Here is a 23,473-nt window from a genome sequence, read left to right as displayed (position 1 = left end):
AAATGTTCACATTTCAGCCTACAAGGACTCCATTTTGAACGGTCTTGGCCTGGTGAGCCTGTTGCACTGTTTCACAAATGTAAACATAGAAAGTTAAATAATACCTGCTCTTGTGGTCACATTTGATGTAAATCTATTTTATTTTATATAAAAAAATCTCATTGTTTTAGTTAAGTGACATCTAGATTTCCACTTTCCTATTTTAGATTTTTGTCTATTTGACATTCATGCTGTCCCAAAAATATCTCAATACTTGATTTGTTTTATCACAGGGTACTTACTTTGGGGGGGGGGAGTACAAAACCACTGACCATTTAGGTATGTGCAGTTAAGGTTTTTGAGGTAAAAAAAATCACCTGCAAAGGTTTGAGTGCAATTTAATTTAATCCTGAAATGTAACCCCAAACCCCGATAGACTTAACTTTCTGTGAGTTGTGTATGTTAAGATGAAGGCACAGTGAGCGTCCAGAAACCCATTAAACCTCAAAAAGGTTCTTTTCTATGTTGCCAGGTTCACAACCTACCGCCTCCAACATCACCAACCGGCAGGGGGCGCTGTGAAACAACCAACACTTCTTGTCTTGTGACGTAGTCAATTTCACACAATATCAGTTGTGTGTGTTTGTGAGTGTTTTATAACTACACGTAAAATATTTTTCCTATACGTTATAACGTGTCAAATCTCGCATTCCCCATACAAATGCGTGAAGAAGTAGAATCCAGCACACAGCGAGTTAAAGCAACGCGCACAGGCCCTGTAGACTGGTGAGGATGTGCGGAGGAGGGGCGGGTGACAACCGGGAAGCAGCAACTTGGTGGGCAGGGCCACACGTTCCCGTGATGTTGGTTGGATAAGAGGAAGCAATATTTTCTCCACTATTCACACACCGAGACGGACTATCTCCTGGGCCCTTTTTTGACCGGGCGACCAAGGAAACTTAAAAAAAAAGCACGAACATTTTGGCCGCGTTCAGGCGTCTTTTAACGCAGGAGCACGTCCATGATGATGGAAATGGAGATGATGCATTCCGGACAACAGGTAAATAAAACGACATGTGTTATCTATGACAACTTATCTGAAAGGTCTTTGAAATAAAAATATTTCTGTCTTGATAATATGACAACCGAGTGTCAAAGCGACACGGTGTTCCAAATTTAAAGGAACGCTTTGCCTTCGCTACTTCGTAATTGAAGTCATTAAGTTGTGACGTATTTTCTTAAACTCATCCGAATTCATCTATTTTTGTGTTTAAAACAAGATGTGAGGCCTAATCGCGGCAAATTGTCTTAAATAGAATAGCAGTGTTGTTTTTTTTATCCTCAATTTAGTGAGTTCCTCTCAAGAACATGTGATCGCTCATGATCTGATACGGTGGAGAGGGAACCAGTTACAACCAGCCCCAACCCATCTTATCGCGCTGCTACTTTACAAAATACATAATAACAATAAAATAATAACTAAATAGTGTTCGAGATGTTGTAACAGGGCCCGGAAGGAAACTCCCAACGTTCGGGGTAATTCCTGGACACGTTAAGTAATATGACGATGGACTTGGCTTGAGCGGAACGTGTTCGAACACGTCCAAATGGACTTGGCATTCAGTGGCCATAACATTAGGTACACGACCCTGTGGAGTTGTGTCAGTGTCCCACAAAAAAGTCCTTGATTTACGACAACAAACAGTTTTGGGTTACGAACAGCGCACATTGAATTACTTTACGCATCATCATAATAATGATAACAATACGCCATACACGCGTACACACAAACATTTATAACAGAAATGTTTTTCGTGCGAATAGCTTTGGTTCCGACTTACGTACACACCAGAGTTAGCTAGCCACCGGAAGAACGGAATAGCGTCGTAAACTGAGGACTCCGTGTAACGTCTTGAAACCGCCGGAGAGGTATTCATTCAACAGTCTTTAATAAATATATATATTTGTAATGTACACATACACGTGTGCTTGTTGAACGTACATATGGACATTTATATGCATCTTATCTGTCTATCCATCGTTATCAATCATAGGTGTCAAACTCAAGGCCCGGGGGCCAGATCTGGCCTGCCACATCATCTTATGTGGCCCGCAAAAACAATTCAAGCACGCTAACTTCCAAGATGCTTGCTAAAATCTGTACCAAAATTTCAAATCGTCTTATGTAATAAATAACACCATTGAGATATTGCCAGCGTTTTCTTGTAACGTTATTACAATAACAAACTATTATTTTTGACCTCGGATTTCAATACTAGCTGTATTGTTGTGTACTGTGTATGTAATAATGTGAGGTCATTAAAACCTTTTTACTATTTCACTGTCATAATGGCCCTCCAAGGGGAAACAACAGTGACGCCCATGAATATAACGTTACTGCATTCATATATAATCACAAACATACAACAAACAATGGATATGCAGTGGCCAGTGACTGTACTCATCCTTGGAGAGGGGAGATATAATTATTGTGAATAAGTAATGGTGGTCTTCCAAAATCCACGAGGATTAATGGGGTCACTGGGCTGTTTTGAAACATGTGTGTTCCATCATGAGTGGTCAAAAGGGCATGTCGGCTGATATATGATAAAAGGAGATCCTCCCCTTCTGAGGACCTTTTTGTTTTTTTTAGCAGGAGTTCAATGAACAAGATACACACCCACACATGCACGCAGTCTTCTCAACTCTCACCCACTTTGAAAGTCCCATGTGTGACTCGTTCTCATGGTGCATCTGTAATGGTTTAACACATTAACAACAGTCGTGGTTGTCTAAAAGGAAGGCATGCAGTTGAGCGTGTTGTATACAACTGCTCTTTGTTTGGTTTGTCCTTATATTCATGGACTAGCTTCCTTGTTTTGGGGCCAGGGGAGGTTTGGTGACGGCAAGCTGTTGTTTGAAGTTGGAATATGATTTGTGATGAGATAATGGCCAGCAGGCCGTGCGTCGGGAACTGAAATTATGTTGGGACATCCCACAGCGACAGTTCGAGTCTCTTCCTAAAAATGGGGATGTCTGCCCGGCTCTCCTGTTGGGGGCTCATGTGAATGCCAAACACAGTCGGAGCAATCTCTGATGCAACAGTGAGGCAACGAATGGGTCACTGAAATGAATCCCAACTTTATTTTGGTTCAGCTTTGGGCTCCAGCTAGCATTTCCTTCCTTGTGACCAATGTACAAAAGCCATATGAAATATGGCGACTTCGGAGCCATAGACAAGTCACATGCTTTAAACACTTCCTTGCATGTTGAGTTGATGAAACATTCCGGGCGCTTGTGAAATGGTTTCCTTCTGTAAATAAGTTCTGGTTATTAACTCAAAGAAGTGAGTGGGGGGGGGGGTCATTTTCGAAAGTCCTTGTTTAAAAAGGCAAAATCCATTTAAGTCTTAAATGGGGAAAATATAAACCGCGCAGTTTATGTAAGTTATCATTTACTCAAGATGAAATACAAATGCTTGGATTCATTAAAATCAACAAAGTATGACCAGATGCTAAATTTCTAAACTGAAGCAGACATGTATAAACTTTCTAATTACAGTGGAAACTTTCAGGTTAAAAACAAAACAAAACCACAACTGTGAAAAAAATGAAATATAACAATTTTTTACAAGTGAGCTCACTTTATCCAAGATGACAGTACTCACCATTTGACCATGAAAGATGAACCTGAATTATTTAGAAAGCGTAGAGGGAGGTTTGCAGAGAGCAAGTTGACTTCTGGCATCGAGCTTTCTGACCGTCGGATCTGCTGTGTAAAAAAGTGCCGTAAGAAATTACTAATCATTGTTCAAGATAAAAATGAAAGAAAGTTTAAAAATTAAATTAAATCTACACTCCTGCTGTCAGGGTACATCGGCATTGGCGTTTAGGGAAGTAAAGGACAAGACAGAAACGTGTTGCAATCAAGTTTCATTTCTGCTCACATGGCCATCACGATTTCGGGGAAAAAAATGAAAGTCGCGATTGAAATATTATTATAATATTGGTAGGTATTCGACGTGAGCCCATCAATGAGAGTTGTCGTTCACCGATAGCATGAGCAGCCGTGGCGATTCTAAAACGAAGTGTTCGCAGTTTTAATGATTGCAAACAGTTTTTCTCAAATGGGTTAACACCAAATTGATTTCCCTTTACATAATGGGAGTGTCAAGTGAGGACTTTTGTGTGTGTGTGTGCGTGGTGTCAAGTGGATAAGGAGCAAAATCCATCCATTATTCATCCGGGGCGTTAATGGCGACCTTGTCGTCAGCGAGGCACAGGGTGTGGCAGATGCAGCCACGTCCACCACAGGCCGGCTCCATTTGCGCCCGCCCCAATCCTAACACGTCGGCCGCTTTTCTTCCCAGGACACGGACTTGATCGACATCCTGTGGAGGCAGGACATCGATCTGGGGGCCCGGCGCGAGGTCTTTGACTACAGCCACCGTCAGAAGGAGCACGAGCTGCAGAGGCAGCAGGAGCTGGCGGAGGAGAAGCGTCTGGACCTCCTCCGCGAGCAGGAGAAGGCTCTGCTGGCTCAGCTGCAGCTGGACGAGGAGACGGGCGAGTACGTGCCGCGGCCGCTGCCCAGTGCCCCGCTGCAGTCGGCCGCCACGCCCCTGGAGGTTGCGCAGGTACGCGCACGTGAACGCTGTTGTGCATGAATGGCCCAAGCGACTCCCTTTTCTTTTGATAGGCTGTGGCCTCATGGTTGCTAGGTTACCGCCTTGCGTCATTCGTAAGGCGAAGGTGGCTCTGTAGTTTGGCTTGTCTTTGAATCTACAGACCTCAATACCATATACTGTGGTATCCTGACGGACAAGTTTAAAACAAATCAGATGAACTGAAATGGCATTAATCCATTCCAGTCCTAAAAAAAGCTGTTTTTAATAAAGTGAAATAGGATTATTAAAAAAAAAAAAAGGGAAAAACATTTAATAAACACGTTTCATAAGTGTAATGACTGTTCATAGTGCATTCATCTTGTTTCAAATGTGTGCCTTTAAGGGGTGTGGCATAGTGAGTGACATCATCTAGTCTGTTGTTTATTGTTTCACAAAATAAGAAAATTTGAAGTGGTGAAGCCACAGAATAGCCTGCATTAATAAACTGTCTTTCATATGAATTCATAGTGCACATGCCTTTAAAGAATACAGATTAATTGCTTGTATTTGTAAAAAAAAAGAAACTAATGGGAAAAAAAATGATTGCATGTTAAATTGCAAAATTGTTCTTAAATGTTCGTACCTACCCGCCGGTACATAATCGTACCCTCTATATGCAGGATGTCAGCTTCGCACAGCAGGTTGCCGAGCCGCTGTCATTTGACGAATGCTTGCAGCTCCTCGCTGAGACGTTTCCCCTTGAGGAAAATGAGGCAAGAAGCTCATCACCACAACTCAACACAGTCGCCTTTGTTGACCGCGCCGTTTTCCTCCTAGGAGGCGTCCGTTTGCCTGGACTCGAGTGGCGCCTCCGTCGCCAGCAGCAGCCGCGGCGGCGGCAGTGTTGCCGTGATGGCCCCCGAGCAGCCATCTTTGGCCACGCTTGCGCTTTCACCTGATGCCCTGACATCATCTCAGCTCCAGAAGATGTCTCTGGATATTGAGCAAGCCTGGAGGGAGCTGCTGTCACTTCCTGAGCTGCAGGTGCCAACTGCGCAATTAACAAGTATCACTTGGGCACAGGCCAAGATGTACAAACAAACACGTAGCTCCACTTTAATTACTTTCAATGTTGCCAGTGCTTATGTCGTAGTGTGGCAACTTTTAACCTCGTCTTTTTTGGAAGGCATTCATAACAGCTTGAGGTAATAGGCGAGGCTTACCGGTAAGTTTCACAGTAGTCGCTTGTACTGACAGGCTCGAGATGAGTCCCTCCCTCCTGCGTCTTGGACCGAACTTGCTAGGACGGTTAGGAGGGACAGCGAGCCATTATGTAAATGAGCAACAAAGGCTTTTACGACAGGGCGCTGTGGGAGCGTTTACGACCCGATTGATGGTCGACCAGTCTCACGGAGTAGAAATAGTTGTAACTGCAAATATTTTGACTCATTGAGTGTTTTGGAAAATTTCTCTTCCGTTGACTTTCGCTCTCCCGAGCCAAGTTATTTGAAACGAGTCAATTAGTTGCCGGGTGTGTCGCAAACACCGCCAAGATGTATGACGCAAGTTGAATACACAGTTCATGTCTGGCAACATTTTCCACTCATTCAGGTTAGCTTACTAGCACTGAATAGAAGCAACAATGGTGGCTGTAAAGGTTCGAAAATGTCTTAAATCATTTTTAAATGATTCTACTATATCACTCACACTATGAAAAGCTTTGGAATTGCTGTGAATTTAATTTTCCTTTTTTTTCTTGCAGTGTCTGAGCCAGCAATTGGAAGACACGCTTGAGACGGCCCCACTTTCAAACGGCACCGAAGCACAGGATCCAAACTACTCCTTTTACCCGATGTCCAGTCCGGTCCAAGAGAAAAACAATTTAAATATGTGTCCGACAGCTTTTATGGACACATTTGATGGCCCTGTTGCTAATGTGAGCCCAACAGAGAACGGGAACCAAATAAAACCCGAAGTTCCCGAGTTAAACACTCATTTCAACCTTAATAGCTTTTGCAACACATATTACCCTGACACCATGTTGGAGGAAGGCGGCAGTCAACAGGATCTCGAGGGAACGGAGTGCAACATGTCCGATGTCCAGAATTTGTACAGCTTCTCACCAGGTGATCCATTTGAACGGGGCAGACAAAACGTGTCCGCAGAAGTGCCCGACCTCGACTCCGGACTCTCCTCAAGTCCCCACGCTTGCTCGCCCGGGAAATCTCTGTATGGAGATGAAGGTTTTGACGGCAGCGATTCTGACATGGAGGAGATGGACCAGAACCCTGGCAGCGCAAAATCAGACTACTCGGAAATGTTCTCTCTAAACTTTAAACCCGATGATGTCCAGCGTGCATTTCCTCTGGCCACGTTTACGGGCCAGCTTCAAAGCCAGCACGACGAGACCAAACAAGAAATGGCGGATCTGGCCGAGGACAGCGGCCACAGCTCCACGCCCTTCACCAAAGACAAACGCAAAAGAAGGTCACATTTGCGTCTCTCCAGAGACGAGCAGAGGGCCAAGGCCCTCAAGATCCCCTTCAGCGTCGACATGATCATAAACCTGCCAGTCGACGACTACAACGAGCTCATCTCCAAGAACCAACTGAACGAGGCCCAGCTGGCCCTGGTCCGGGACATCCGGCGCCGCGGCAAGAACAAGGTGGCGGCCCAGAACTGCCGCAAGCGCAAGATGGAGAACATCGTAGGGCTGGAGAACGACCTGGACTCGCTGAAGGAGGAGAAAGAACATCTGCTGGGTGAGAAGTCCCGCAACGCCAGCAACTTGAGAGAGATGAAGAGGAAGCTGAACAGCCTCTACCTGGAGGTGTTCAGCATGCTGAGGGACGAGGACGGCAACTGCATCTCCCCGTCCGACTTTTCGCTCCAGCAGTCGAGCGAAGGCAACGTCTTCCTCGTTCCTCGCACTAAAAAGACTTTGATCAAGCGCTAAAACCAGCCCCCCTATCTCTCGAGTAAGGTACTGCAGTCATGTAGTCAAGTCGCACTATGCAACGACGTTCAGCTTTAAGCATCAGTGGCTCTGCAGAACTATTGTTTCGTTTTTTTGGTTCTTGGATGTTGTAATGTAATATTTTTGATATTTTATCTCTTTTGTACTCTTGCCTTCATATTCTACATGATTATTTGTAAATAGATAACGCATACAAACTGTTACTGTACTTGTAAATATGTGTAGATATTGTGTATGCTAACTAAATGAGAGATTTTTAATTATAACCCCTTTGATTTGCTGCGCAGGTTTTTATGCGTTTCAATAAATCACCCTAAAGCTGTATGGCCCTTTTTTTTTTTTTTATGAAGGCAAAGCATTGTAAAGTTGCTTGCCTGAAACCGATTGATGCCAGATGGATAAAAAGTCTGAGGCGCCATTATATAACTCACTACGTTTGTTACTTGTGGACTTGGCAAGCTCACGCAGCAAATGAACGCAACTTGGTACAGATACCGGGCGTGTTTATCGGCTTTTACCCAATTTCCCAATCTGCCCCCCCCATTCACAGCGCCCTTGTTTGTACAGTAACCTAAATCTTTTAATACGGCAATCTGGCGTCATTTAATCACCTCCGCTGCAATTGTGTTGCACAACAAAGGCCACAATTGATGCATGACTTTTGCCATGCGTTCTCAACACGCTATTTGCCTGCCATGCACTTTCACACACAAGCACCACCTTGAACTGCCAAGCCCACATATTGTGTGTGTGTGTGTGTGATAAATGAGTTGACACAGGTCAAAAACATGTCACAAATTTACTTGTAAACACGTGCAAACATCTTAACAACTGGACATCGAAACAATCCAAGAAAAATACCTTTATTCCAGTTCTCGACGACTAAATATTAATAACAGTTAAGACACAGCCTCCTATGTTTTATGACACGATACCTTTCGACCCATCAGACTTGTCGAAGGACTAGATTTGGTTAAATTATCCGTGATATTCAACAAAATGTAGTAAACAAATCCAGAGCCCAACTGTCATATGTTTTGAGTCGTCATTGCAGGGCTCTGGATGAAATTATACCCTGGGCAGGCAAGGTCCAATGTAATGTCGTTAAATGGCTGCTCGTGCATCAATGACAGCTTGGAAGTTTCTGCTGTCAAGTAAAATTGCCTGAAAACTTCGACGTGTAACCAGCTAGGTTTTTTTTTTTTTTTTTAATAAAATATGTAAATGTTTAGTGTAAAAATAATAAGACTCAAGACTGCTCACACCAACAATGCAAGGGGTGGGGTCCGGTTACTCTACTCGCACAGACTATTAAAAAAATAAAAAATTAAAACAGGAACTAGACAGTATTAGTTTTTAGTGGATTTTAAAGTGACTAAATCCACCGTATACCTTGAAACTGCTAACTAGCCCATGCTTGTTAGGACATTAAGCCAAAATCGATTCACACTATGGCCAAATGTTGAGTTCAACTAAAATTTGAGTTTTTGAGTCTTCGAGCAGAAAAAGCCAAGAAAGTTGAAAAACTGTCAGAGATGAACAGATTTGGACTTTTTGGTGCTTTGAGCCAGATAGCACCAACTCAACAAAAACAGAATATGAAACATTTTTATGATTACTGGTGATTGTGAATTATCACCTCATGAAGGTCACAGTGGGACAGCCTGTCCATTAATAAAAAAAAAGAAAGACAAGAGCAGCCTCGGAGGATATTTGTAAAAAGTCTTACCCATCCAGACCCTTCCATGTTACCGCATCTTTACAGATTTCCCGCCTCTTTCCACATCTGCAAATCAAGCAAAGTGGTTACTCTTACCTGCTCGCTCTTGTTCAAGTCAGCTCTTGTTAAATACTCACTCCCTTCTCAAGTCTGACACCTACAGCATTTAGTGAGTAAACTGACTCAACAGGATGCCCCCACCTCCCACATGTCCATTCGCTAGCTGGCTTCAGGTTTAGCTAGCCTTGACTCTGCGAGCTTCCTCCGTGCCGGCGTTGCGCTGGCTGCCGCCTCCTCCCCTCTCTCTCTCACAATGCTGACTGGTCCACTGTGCTGGCGCTGGCTGAAGACGTGCTGTCTGACCGTCATGCTGCAGGTACTCGGGGCTCCAATAATGCTACTGTGGAAGGACTAGGCCTACCCATCGGCGCCTTGTCCGTCATCACGCACATCGGGCACACAACACAATCTCACATGACTTGACTAGACCATTTTTATTCGGGCTTTGCACAAACTAGAATTCCCTGAAATCTAAACCAGACACGTTGAAGGTTTTACTGTTTTCACATACAATAATCCAAAGACACTTGACTCATCTGAGGGACTATACTGAAGGACAAAAAAAAACGAGTTCATCTAAGCCATGTTAAAAAACAATGAGAAATACAAGATACAAACGGGCTCCATATTCGAAAAAGAAAACTCAACACCTGGCACGACAACCAAAAAGGCAAAAAAATTCCATCAGAGTAAGATATCAATGCAATGCGCTCACGTCTTGATTTGAATGTACAATGCTTCTTCCTTTAACAGTCTGACTCGTGTGCTCCTCTAAAGCCTCAAAGTAACCTGCAGCTTTCCTGACAACTCCTTTGCTCACCGCCTCGACTCTCCTGCTAAGAACTGAAGCCTGTTGAATGGATACAGGATAGAACAAACAGTTATTCTGCACTTGCATGAGCTTTCTCTGTCCTCTTGCTACGAGCGTCGCTGTGTGAGCCAATCCAAAACTTACCAATGTCACGTTTTAGAAGCGCCGCGAGCTGTAGCCGCCGCCGCCTCCTCCGCCGTAGCCACCTGAGAATTAAATAGGACACCTAAGTTCTGATTACTCCCTGCTTTTACTCGAGGGGACGACTCACCTCCATATGGTCCACCCGAATTTCTGCCACCAAAGTTGTTTCCCTTCATGGGTCCGTAGTTTGATTGATGGCCACCATAGTTACCACAATCATTGTAATTCCCACCCCCGCCGTAACCTGGCAACAAATACGGACTTCAATTTATTTGACAACTAAACTATTATCAACTCAAACCCCCACAGTGGAACCTCAGTTCTACAACTGAGGTAAATAAACCGACAAAGGTAAGAAACAACGTGAAAAGAGAAGACGATGTATTGGAAGGCACCAGGAATTGGATTTATATTCTAAAACAAGGTACACAAAAGGCTGAACAATTCGTTAAATTCAGCATTGAAAAGACGTGTTTTGCTGACAGCTGTTTGGCGCCATTACTATTTTTTTTTTCAATAGGTTTCGATCACTGCCACTTCAGTTGTGTATTTGAGTCCACATCTTTGCCATGCTTGCCATTTCAAAGTAAGGAATGAAGATGTAAAGTGCTATGTGCTGATAGGTTAGTTGTCACTCAAGACAGTTAATTAAAAACCAAAAATACACACACACAAAAAAAATAAAACGTCAGCAACTTTGAGAGGTTCCACTGACTCTGGACATAATGAAAGGCTTTACCTCCACCGTTACCTCGGTAACCTCCATCACAGCCGCCACCAAATCCGCCACCCTGATTACCATAGCCGCCCCCTCCATAGTTCCCTCGTCCTCCATAACCTCCTCCGCCATAATTACCACCAGGGCCTAAAAAAAAGTGACAAATGCAACAGGAGGGTTAATATCTGCTCCGTCCAAAAACTTGAAACACACTTACTCACCATCAAAATCATCATAATCACCTCGTCCTCCACCATAGTTATCTGAGAAACAAAAGAGGAGTATTGTTATCAAAGACACCAATCTAATGTATTCATTTGTAATTTTTTTTTGGGCGCAACATTGCAGTAGAAGTAGTGAGTCCTCATCTTGGTACCAAGGAACTGCAGAGGAGCTTAATCTACACAAAGTAGTCCTTTGCTGCCATCTTGAGGCACCCATAGGCAATTATAAATCTATTAAGGAGCGATAATTGTGCAGGTTGTAGCTGCGAAGAGAATTTCATTGCTCTGTACTCCTGACATGTGCAACAACAATAAATTCAATTCCATTCGTGTCAATACAACAAAAAGACATTCATGTGCCTTACAAAGACTACGACGCACCTCGACTGTAGTTACCACCTCCACCTCCAAAATTATTACTTCTACCCATGAAGTTCCCAGAACCTCCGCTCCTTCCTGAAATGGAGACAATGGTCAAATTAAAGTGAATAAACATTTTATGCAAATCAGAAATGTTTTCATCCGTGGCTTGTCCGCTTACCCCTGTTATTGGACATGACGTTCATTTCTTGCTTTGAGAGCGCTTTCCTGACCTCACAGTTGTGCGCGTTGATGGAGTGATATTTCTGAGCTTCAGGGCAAAACACAGAATTGAAAACACTTGGAACACTGACAGCATCCCTTGGAGGGTTTGATGGCAAGAAACAAATCACATACCAACAATTTTGTCAACGGTGTCGTGATCGTCAAAAGTGACAAAGCAGAAGCCTCTTTTCTTGCCCGAAGAGTGTTCCTCCATGATCTCGATGCATTCGATCTTGCCGTATTTCTTGAAATAGTCTCGGATGTGGTACTCTTCTGTGTCCTCTTTGATACCGCCCACAAAGATCTTCTTCACCGTCAGATGAGCGCCTGGTTTATTGGAGTCCTAAAGCAAGAGTGATGACCACAATCATACACGTGGGTCACATGAGCGCCAGCCACGGAGTTCGGGTACCTCTCTGGACACGGCCCTCTTGGGCTCAACAACTCGGCCGTCTACTTTATGAGGCCTTGCTTTCATGGCGTCGTCAACCTCCAACATGGAGGAGAAGGTCACGAAGCCAAAACCTCTCGACCGCTTGCTGCTGGGATCTCTCATCACCTGACGATCAAACACCATAAAATACAATGACTTCAACAACTGAAGAAAATGTATTCACTCTAATTTTTGTCTTCATAATGGTAAATAAATTAGTTCCAAAAGGCAACACTTATAAACATACCACACAGTCTGTCAGTGTTCCCCATTGCTCAAAATGGGCCCGTAAACTCTCCTCTGTGGTTTCAAAGCTCAGGCCACCGATAAAGAGCTTCCTGAGCTGCTCCGGTTCTTTACAGTCAAGGTCCTGTATGTTTAACACAAATAAGGTGGCAATGAATAACACTTTCGACACAAAAAGCTCACAGTTCACATAACATAAGCACATGGGATTCAATTTCAAGAAAGCAAAGTTCTTTAAATGAGCGAGGCGTTAATTTAATGTTAAGTAAGTGTAAATGTGAATGTTATAAAACTGAAATATTTTGTTAACTATTATTTTAGATGACCCAAATAAAATTATCATCTAAGACTATCACAAAAATAAACATGTATCAATTCATTTTTATAGTTATCAGCGTAACTATTTTACTTACATCACCACATTTTAGTATGGCAACACAACATGCAGCGAGGACAAAAAAAGGCACAAAGACTAATCACCCCACCAGCGCAGGGAGCTACATTCCAGACATATTTAAAAAGATATCACACATTGAGATAAAGCAAAAGCAATAGAAAACACAAGTTATAGAGTACCAACTTTAAAAATGAGGGGGAAACTGCAAGATAGCAGCCTGCGATACAGTGGGGGATTACTGTATACAATTTCAGTGAGTTGAATTAAAACATTTACATTTTTTTCTGGCCACCTTTTCCTTCTCGGCCTCCTTCCTTCCCTCACATTTTCTTTGTCTTACATTCATATTTCAATCCTTCTGCTGGAACCTACCTTCCTTCCTTGCCTTCAGACACGCTTTTCATTAATGAAACCTTACATCCTAGCTTCCTGCACTTAAACCTGCTTTTCTGCCTTCCTTACCTCCCTTCCTTCCATCACAGACCTGCTTTTTTCTTCTTTCCTTCCTTGCCTCTTTATAATCTGCATTTTTCCTGACTTTGCTTCCAACTATTACTCTGACTTCCTTCAGTGACTGTATGAATTCTTCTCTTGATTCAAATTATATATTATATAAGAGTATACAATACAGTACCTACTTTCGGCACACCATGTTTACTACAATGCATTGATATTATTGAACCTAAGTCATTACACGGCCTGTCGCTTTTAACACGGGTTTCACACGAACTAGCTTAATCAGACAAGGCATCCACATATTCAATTAATAATTAGTCGGATCTAGTTTAACGCTATCGTCTCAAACGGTTTAAGTTAATTTCACTGTAATTTTCATTACAACATCGCGGAGCCCTGACAGCTACGTGCTGGCTGAGTGCTACCGCTAGCTCACATGCTAATTCCAACCACACCGCGAGCTTTGAAAACGCGAACAACAAAGAGCAAAGACGCCACGTCACATCTGTCATCGTGTCAAAGAGCTCTGATGACGCCATCACATCGACATGCAAATGTATGACGAATTATGGTAAAAAAAAAATATATCACAATATCCCGACCTCCATTTTGACGTCCATTTCAGTGAAGCGACCGAGCTGGTCACGTGACAAAGTCCAAACGCTTACGTCATTAGCGCGGTCTAGACTGTTCCTTCGTCGACACACGACCAGAAACCAGCACAAAACTGGTGTCATGAGAATATTACATCTAATAATATTTTCATCTTAAAGCGAAATATTTCTGTAACGTCATGCGAGCTTCGTGTTTGCTGCGAAGGAAGCCACATAAAAACGCAAACAACTTCTGCCATCTAGTGGCTGAAGAATATCACATTCCTGAAAATAAGACGCCAGTTCAACGTTTTTTTATGTACTGAGTGGGGCAAGATATAGGTATACACTAAGTCATTTTCATGTATTATAAATAGACTTTTATTTGTACTCAGTTTCATCTCATCAATACTAAATAGGGATTGTTTCAGGCATGTAGCGATGGTTTCAAATGAGGCTGAGTTGGGATTGTGGTCAAGGGTTACAAGACTTGAGGGAGAATTTACAGGTGGTGGCAATCCTTATTTCAATTCTTCCTTCTTTCATCCTTCCTTCAGCATCCTTATTGTTATTTCGTCTTTCCACATCCTTGTTTTCTTCCTTGAAGCCCTTCTTCGTGACTTTCTTCCTTCTATCCTGTCGCCGCTTCCTTTTATACATCCTTGTTGCCATCTTTTGTTCCACCCTCCCATCTCCCCTTCATCCTTGTCTCTTCTGTCCATCCTTCATTCTTTCTGTCATCCCTTTCATACTATGCTTATGTCATTATGTCTTTTCTTCCACCCAGTCTTGTGGGAGTACCCAGAACTGGACCATCAAACATGGGGAGAACATGCAAACTCCCCAGCCTGGATTCAAACCCCCCAACCTCAGAACTCATCCACAATGCCAAGTAACCATTATGGAGAAATAATGAAAAGAAAAACGTGCCTCAATGTGATTTGTGTGCTTGTTTATGGTAGACTATGAAAAGGATGCAATGTGATGCAATAAATGTTTTTTTTAAAGCTGCTATCTGTAATGAGGGGAAACATGACAGAGTATTTGTTTCCTTAGTTAGATATTGGTGATAAGCACGATTGGTGTATGATCTATGAACCAGATGCTACGAAGCCTGCTTGAGCCCGACCAGCACGTCCAAATATATGACTGCTTTATGGCTCAGACAATACTTGTCATTAACTTTATTGTCCTCGGTGAGGAAAATACAACCCCAATAAAAGAGGCTAATGCTGTTCTGACACTGGTAAAGGCAAAGTATTTATAATCAGTCCAAAAGCAGACATGCCTTCTGTTTTGACCCATTTCTGTTACAGCAATTATAGCTCGGAGACGAAAGAGAAAGTGGCCGAAAACATTAGCTTGTAAGTTATAAAAAAAAAAAAAAAGGATGGAATCATTTGCTGTGATTTTTTAAATTGGGGACATCAACTGAAAAATGTATCCAAATTTGCTTTGGTTTTGTGATGTTGACAAATTCACAAGATCGGTTTGATCTCATAGGAGGAAAAAATCAAGGCAGGAATGATTGAACATGGCAACAAGTTAGTTTAATCAATGATCAAGCAAGTGAAGTCTTAACAATCAATCAATGAAATCATTTTCCCGTATACAAGTTGTAGTTTTTGCATTTGTTACCTTGCCTTGTCAAGTCATTTATGACCGTTATCAGAAATACATTTTTGTTATGCTGACCACAGCTTAAACGTTGGATTTTGTTTTCTTGCCAAGCATTTAAGTACAGTAGACTGAACCTCAATGTGCATTTGACAAATGTACTTGCTTTAGTGCTCGTGTCATACTGTATAAATAAACCTGATGTATTAGTGCTGGTCTGTAGCGATCATAAACTAACAGGTATGTTGGTTTTTCACGCCGACAATAGAAGTTATAAATTTACGATCAGAGCGCAGTGAGTCACATGAATAATGTCTGAATAGAAAGCCCCCAATTGTAAGTTTGTGACGCACAGTTTGGAAGATGCGGCCATATATATATATATATATATATATATATATATATATATATTAGAAATGAATGAAATGAATATTTCATGGATTTCATTCAAAGGTCTTAACAATTCATCCTTGCTGGTAAAGATTTGTGTAATAAAGGCGATGGACTAAAATGATGCACTTAAAAGCTGTATTAAATAATTCATATTGCTTTATAGGCATTTTACACCTGCAAATTATGGTGAGCTGTAATTCTGGTAGAAAGCAGTGGCTGTGCAGCGACACGTCAGCAAAAATAACGTGTGGAGTAAATCTTCAGAAAAGTGTGTGTGTGTGTGTGTATGGGGGGGGTGTATGTGTGTGATGAGATGATGCAACTAAGCCTACTACTCATGGGTCAAATGTGATAAGATAAAAACTATGAGTTGCTGTATCGGGCAAAAATAACCGACCTCTAATATACCACTGAAGCACAACAAAAACACGCTCACACATAAAAAAACGTCAGACACATAAAGAAAGACCTCTCACTAGCACACACTAAAAAACTCTTACATATCAAAAACTTTCACATCCAACAAAAAACTCTCCCAAAAAAAAAAAAAAACACTGACACATACCAAAAAGCCCACAAAGAATGAAAATGGAAATCATTTCAACTCTCAAATGCTGATAGGCTCTGCCGTGCAATACGCCGGGAACATACTGAACTTAAATAATTATTTAATTAATATGTATGGCACATAAGTCATATAAAATATGGAATTAAAACAAAAGTTTTACACAAAAGGTTACATGTAACTGAACTGAACTTAAGCAGCCATTATTTCGCAAACCACTAGAGGGAGCCCGCGTACCACCACGCTTTGAGAATCACTGCTGAACACAACCACGAACTGCTTCCATTTCATTGCAATGTTGCGCTGGCTGTATGTTGAGAAGACAGAATATGCAGTGTCACCTAAACATATTACGAACGACAAAAGCATTAATGCCAATATGAATAATAATAAAAATCTATCGATCCATATCGCTCCTTACATTTTCTAAACCCACTACACAACAATGTGCACGATTTTACCCCAAAAGCCATGAACATTGTTTTTGTTGTTGTCATTAATCTCCACTAGATGGCAGCATGGTCCACGAAAAGTCAAAGCTTTATCCTCTGTCATCACAGCATACCGATGCGAAACACGGTTGCCAGACAAGAAATGTTTATCTCCCCCCTGTGATGACATGTCTGGCAGTCATCTGAAATTTTAATTATATTTGTTTGCTTGTTTGTTCCCATCATCGTGCCATGATAAGAAACACTTTCTTCCAATGAGAAAAATACTTAATGAGCGGAAATTTTCATTCAAGATCCACTTTGAAAGTTGACCTACTATTTATTTCTCTGTATATTATTATTGTATTGTATGTTGCTGACCTTGAGGCACGAACTTGGCTCCACATGCACACCAGGGAGCGAACTCGCAGTAGATAACCTGTGTTTTGGCCAGACGGACATACGCACATGGAAACCGTGAGGAAATGGACATCCAGAAGAGGGAAACCAAGCAGTCCATTTAGATACTGTCTACACCTTTTCACATGCAAGTACAAAGCTGGTCTCACACATCGGTGTTGAGTACAATCGCTCCCCGAGGAATTGAGGCAAAGAACAATTCCTTGCATCTGTTTCCTGTTCACTCGCATGGAGGAAACGGGGTATAAATCACAGCAAATATAAATAGAATCAGCATTCAATTTACAGGAGATTGGTGTAGCCTTGCGTTTTTTTTTTTTTTTTTTTGCTTCTGTGAAACCGAGGTGTGCATATTTGCATTCAACAGAGGATGCATAAAATAAATGAGATGCCTCAAGGTGTTGATGGCACTTTCGACTTACAGCATCACAAAGCACAACCTGAGCGTTGTTTTGAAAACCACTGCATGCATAGGCGGCTGAATATGTCATTTAAATTGGAAACATTCAGGCTAGCCACACGCTCCTGACATCGGTGTGCATTTCCTGCATACATCCAATTTTTGTTTTTATCATTAATATTTCGTGTTCCAAAAAAAATGGAAATGAATTGAAACAATATGCAACACTAAATATGCCTCATGTTGAAAACAAAAAGATTTTGTCAAATCATTTCACAAATCATGTTCAATTTGCTCACTTGCCATGTCCAAATCTACTTAGTAGTTGTTGTATTATTATTGTTATTTTTATTTGCCTTAAAAGTACACACAATCCACTCTTGTTTGACTCTAAAAATGCTTTTTCACTGCTCGTTCATGTCAGTCTTCACCCTGAAAAAAAATCAAGTAAACCATTAACCGAAACTTACAGCATGTTTAAGTGTAATGTTCGGTCGTTCCGTTTAATCGAACAACACATTCGGCAGCATATTTTTGATTTATATGACTTCTTTCTGGACGGATGATCATTGAATTGCTTCACGTCGACGACTCGTTTGTTTTGCAGTTTCCCCTAGGAGACGCCGATATATTTGTATGATCACTCATAAATAAATCCACGGAAATAGAAGCTCCTACTTTGTTTATATTAATATTGATTTATTCTTTGAAAGCCGATACATGAACTAGCGCTTGACGTGGCATATTGACACTGTCAGACAAATCTCTTTTGAATGAGAGGTCTGGAAAGTATTTATTTCTCAAGTGCATGGACAGAAAATTGCCCAATTTTTCAATTTCATTTCAAAATGAACAGAAGGAATTTGGTGTATTTGTGTTAAGAGATTTTCGTAAAATGAATTATAAACTTAATGCAGCCACTGACCCGTTCTCATCTTGTTTTGTTTTAGTGCAAAATGGCAAGAGGAGAGCCAGTTGTTGGAAACCATCCAATGCATCAGCCTATTGATGAGGCGCAGATAGTGTGCCGTAATAAAAACCGTTATTTACAGCTCCGACACGGGGCCGCTAATTGACTGCCTGGAGGAAAACAAATGGAGAGGCCCACCGCTCTCACACATCTCGTAATAATAACCCGTATGTTGTTATCGGCGCGCTTCCAAAGTCATGTGACCATCACATGACTCGTCTGGCTTTTTCATCGCATTGTCACACAGACCACACATGAGCGCGCAAGCTGGTAACAAAAGTTGAAGGAAGGTGGCCAAAGATCATCAATTCGAGATTCTATTGCGCTTGTGGTCGGCTGAGTTGGAGCGAATCACAACTGGACTGGTGGAGAGTCAATTGCGGGTTCGCTGAAATATTTACACATTTTTAGATATACATATATGTAGAAATGTGAGTATAAGCCACAGCAACTCTTTTGGAAAAAAAAAACACACCAGACGATAAGCCGCAGTTTTCTATGTTTTTCTTTTTCCAAGAGAAAAAAAACGAGATTTATTTAGTGTATTTTCTGAACTATAGAGTGCCCCCTACTGGTGAAAGAAAAATCCGCAGAAAAGCGCCACCCTTGTATAAGCCGCATGGTTCAAAAATCGAGGAAAAAAGTAGCGTCTTATCGTCCGTCCGGAAAATATGGTATATCTGTTTGCATTTATCCGATTTTGACAAGTCAGATGAAAATGTACATGTTCATGGCCACCAAACCTTTGGACGTGATCACGGTGAATTTGCTTGAATGAATTTGCTATGAACGCAATGAACGTGCGGATTTTGCCACATGGAAAAGAATGACTTCTTTCAGTAGATAATAAAAATGTCATTTTTCTTGGGAAATATTAATATAATATTTCACATTTCTATTTTTGTGTGTGTCGTGTACATGGTGAGACAAAAATGACTTGGCAGACCCTCTCCAAAGTCCAACAAAATTATCCGTATTACCTCAGCATGCTTGGGAAGAAAAGGAAGACGTGACGGAAGGATTTCCTGTCATGCGACGTCACGTCGCTCTCAGTGTGAGTTGCGTCATGTGTGCAACTCCAAGGCTGTTCTGAGCGTCAAGGCCTTCCCTCCTGGGTGAGAAAAAAAAAGGGGCAGTGGGACAGACATGGGGGAAGGATCTCAACCGACCACTAATTTTGGTATACAGATAACAAACGAGCACAAAAGTGCTGTTTTCACAGTTTTCCGTCGCCCCGACGTTGAGATCCCCGGCCGAAGCAGACAAAGGGATGGCGGGATGATGAAGTCCCGAGCTGCGCTGGGCAGGTGTTTCATCCGTCTCTGGAGGGGCGTGCAGGACTACACCTGCCCACCATAAAGCCGGCGTGATGGATCGAAAAGGCACTAACTGACTCAGCACTTTAAGAGCTCTACCTGGGATTAGAGAAGAAAGGACCTGATTGAAGCACACTGTCATCCTGCAAACAATAACACGCATTCATCAACCAATCATAGGAAAGAAAAATGATGATGTCACTGACGGCCACCTGCTTTTGCCCTACGCGGAGGGAATTAAAATCGGATCGGTTAAAGAGAACAGACTCACTGTTAATGTAGTTGAAGTTGCTTTTGAACAGCACGACCGAATCGGAAGTCCGTGGGCAGATTCGGTTGACATGGCAACGGCTAAAGCCCGAAATCTGATTGGACAAAAATAATCTTACATCCACATCTACTTCTTGAGGAACAACGACATTAACGCATTCACTACCAGCAGAGTAAAAATAAAATAATAAAATAAATAAATAAAAAAAGGGGGATCTTTGACGTCTTTATCCGTCAATGGTAGTAAATGACTTAAGAGGCAAATTAAAAAAAAGAAATCCACATTTTAAACAATGTTTATTTTAAGTACATATATTTTTTTTTTACCCAAGATATTATGACAACATCTGCATTATTTTGAATGAGTTCATACTCCATTTAAAGAGGAATAAGCGTCGAGTGTGCACGGCCCCCTGAGTCAGTGACTAATGTTTTATAATAGCTAGTGCCGGCAGGGGGTCATTTTTACAAGTGGACCCCGACAAAATCTCAATGGGCTTTTCAACACAGATACTGTGGTCGAAATATTATTCCCATCGATTCATTTCCCTTCTTGTTGTAAGTGCAATTTATTTGAGAATATTTTTTAACTAATCACGCCTGAATGGCAAATTGATCTTTTGTATTGGGACTCATCAAATTGTTGTTGTTGAGTTGTAGTGCTTTAATGCAGACTATTTCACTTTTGATGAACACTCAAAGCGTTTCATTATCATTTCAAATTTTAGGACGAAGCATAACACGCAACACTCGCTGCGACCAACAGTTTTTGGTGGACGGTGGTCTTACAAATGTGTTGGGCACAACTTTTTGAACTCGCGGCTACGTGGAGGCATCTCAATATCTGCATGAACTTTGTCGCAGCCGTGCAAGTGTGCTTTCCCTTATCTTGTCCTGTTCTGCTTATCGGGCCCGTGTACACACTTGGTTCTGTAATGAGCGTCCAACTGCACCTCTCCCCATGTGGACGGGGCCCCACATCCGTAAACACACACACACACACACACACACACACACACACACACACACACACACACACACACACACACACACCCACACACCCCAGCAGGTCATGCTTGTGTGTGTGTGTGTGAGAATTTCCATTCACACACCTGTGCATCACCCTCCATATGTGCCCACCGCATGCATGAATGCAAGCAAGCACTGCTGGGGGAGCAGAACATGGAATTGGGATGGCAATGACAGATTTAAAGGATGTTGTGGATATGAGAGGGTGGGTGGTAGAGGATACGCGCGACATACAGCATGCGGCGGCGGCGTGGAGTGATGGCATCCTCTATTTAATGAGCACAGCCGTATGCTTACACACAGTTGTAAATCTGCCTGCTATCACTCCAATACAGGAAGTATTATCTAATAAGTGAAACTAGGGCGGCTAATTTCAATCAATTCTGATACCTCCCACGGCGTGGCGGAAGGCAACCGTTGTAGCAAGTGGAGTGCAAAAATATTGACTTTGAAGGCGCAAACACGGATCTGATTTTGTAATGTGGCAAAAAAAAAAAAAGGGCAAGTAGACGTATCCCAGATGTCCAGAACTAAAAGTGTAAAGCACCTTTGTGTCACTGGCCCTCTTGCGCTCTTTCTGGCCTGTCCTCTCAGCCTTGATTTGTAGAGTGCCGGTGTCAAAGGGGACTACTTTGTAGATGCGGCGCTCTGCTTACCAGTTTCCTCCACCGAAAGGGCAGTAAATGTCACTCCGTGACACTCTCTGGACTCTCTCACTCCGACCATTACGAGGTTCCTGGGGGGGGGTGCAGAAACACATGGTGGAATTAGCGTCAAGAAATCCAGTGATTTTCTTTCTTTTTTTTTTACGAGTGGGTAATTCAGGAAAAAGAAACATTTTTTTGGTTGATATTGAAATCCCGATTAGAAACCATAATTATTCATTGATTTCAAAATGTCGCATTTATTCAACTACCAAAACTCTTTAAAGGTGACGCAAAAGAACAACCAGAAATGAAATTATTAACAAGTAAAGCAATAAAAATGATATATCTTCCAAAAAAAATAAAAAATAAAAATTTGTGCATGATTTGGCGGTGTGGCGCATGCTCGGAGATTCATGAAGATAAAAAGCGTAGAAGAAGAAAGTGGTGACTTTTATGAATATAACGCTTTTCGCAGTTTACGAAAATGTGAAAATTATTATATTACCTGTCTGTATGCGTTTCGGCAGCGTTTTTGTGCTTTGCAGATAAAACCCTCCTGAGATGTCTTATGCTAATTCTTGCTAGCTGGTCAACAGAGTTTTCCATTGAGTGCTAGCATCAGGCTAACGACACAAACTACATCATGTTTTTAAAGATACAATGTGGGTAATTATTTTTGTTTTGTGTTTACTTTTACAGCCAATTGCAACTTGGATTTCAATAAATAAATAAAATTAGCAGCTCGATACGGGCAAATTACAAGTAGTTCTAAGCGAGGTCTTCCATTGTAGACGACGTCACGCTCAGACTGGACGCAGCCTGGCTAGTCCAACTGAAGTGTATAAACTGGCAAAAGGAATATACCACATCTGTGATTTCGTACAAGAAAATAAAACTGACCAAGGGATGTCTCGAAACTTGGCGGTCATGCGACAAAAACAAATTATGTATGGTGACTTGAGCCACATGGAAACAAAGCCCAAAGCCCAAAGCCCAAAGCCCACTTTTCCTGTCTTCTGAAGAGTTGTTTTCATGATACAATTTATTATGCTTTCATATGCATGTTCAGTGGCCTGCCGGGGTGTGTAAAATTGTTAGACACGAAATCTGAGGTGAGAAAAAAAAATGCTTGTTAAACACAGAGAACAACCGTCCGTCTTTGTGAATGTTGTGGGAAAATGTTGTTTTTCATTCTGTAATTGCTGACTGCTCTTTCAAGCTAATAAAATCCATTAGTGTTGGATGACGAGAAGAACGGATGAGACTTGGCCCGCTGTTATTTTATTTATTTATTTTTTTTTACAAAAAGAAAACATGCTGACTGCATTCTGACCAGGGAATTTCACAGGGCATTCAAGCGCAGGACTATTAGAGGAAAGGAGGAAGCCATGTGACAATCTCCATGGGATACAACTTTTTTTTTTGAGGGGGGGGGTTAAGTCACATGAGAAATATGTTCCCTTTCT

At 41.9% G+C, this 23,473-nt stretch overlaps 2 protein-coding genes across 3 annotated transcripts; one reads left to right on the top strand and one right to left on the bottom strand.

Moving 5' to 3' along the window:
- Positions 1-809: 809 nt before the first annotated feature.
- Positions 810-7,884, top strand: nfe2l2a (nfe2 like bZIP transcription factor 2a). The gene is made up of 5 exons (XM_088314393.1): positions 810-1,039; positions 4,349-4,615; positions 5,266-5,358; positions 5,423-5,629; positions 6,348-7,884. Exons 1-5 carry the CDS (start codon positions 1,001-1,003, stop codon positions 7,539-7,541), a joined length of 1,800 nt encoding a protein of 599 aa, XP_088170519.1. The 5' UTR covers positions 810-1,000; the 3' UTR covers positions 7,542-7,884.
- Positions 7,885-8,347: 463 nt separating this feature from the next.
- hnrnpa3 (heterogeneous nuclear ribonucleoprotein A3) lies at positions 8,348-14,179 on the bottom strand. 2 transcript variants are annotated; one of them, XM_088314394.1, is made up of 11 exons: positions 13,959-14,179; positions 12,505-12,627; positions 12,237-12,383; positions 11,957-12,167; positions 11,781-11,870; positions 11,621-11,695; positions 11,237-11,278; positions 11,037-11,162; positions 10,425-10,541; positions 10,298-10,359; positions 8,348-10,192 (listed from the first exon to the last, which is right to left on the bottom strand). In XM_088314394.1, exons 1-10 carry the CDS (start codon positions 14,091-14,093, stop codon positions 10,310-10,312), a joined length of 1,116 nt encoding a protein of 371 aa, XP_088170520.1. In that variant the 5' UTR covers positions 14,094-14,179; the 3' UTR covers positions 8,348-10,192; positions 10,298-10,309. The 2 variants fall into 2 exon arrangements, with proteins under 2 accessions (XP_088170520.1, XP_088170521.1); XM_088314395.1 differs by having other exon boundaries at positions 8,348-9,348.
- Positions 14,180-23,473: the final 9,294 nt, after the last annotated feature.

The sequence above is a fragment of the Idiotropiscis lumnitzeri genome, chromosome 14 (genome assembly GCF_059441095.1).
Source record: "Idiotropiscis lumnitzeri isolate Australia: NSW breed Sydney's pygmy pipehorse chromosome 14, RoL_Ilum_1.0, whole genome shotgun sequence".
Taxonomy (NCBI): domain Eukaryota; kingdom Metazoa; phylum Chordata; class Actinopteri; order Syngnathiformes; family Syngnathidae; genus Idiotropiscis; species Idiotropiscis lumnitzeri.
The sequence above is the reverse complement of the archived record's forward strand: the minus strand, read 5'-3'. Positions and strand labels throughout refer to the sequence as shown.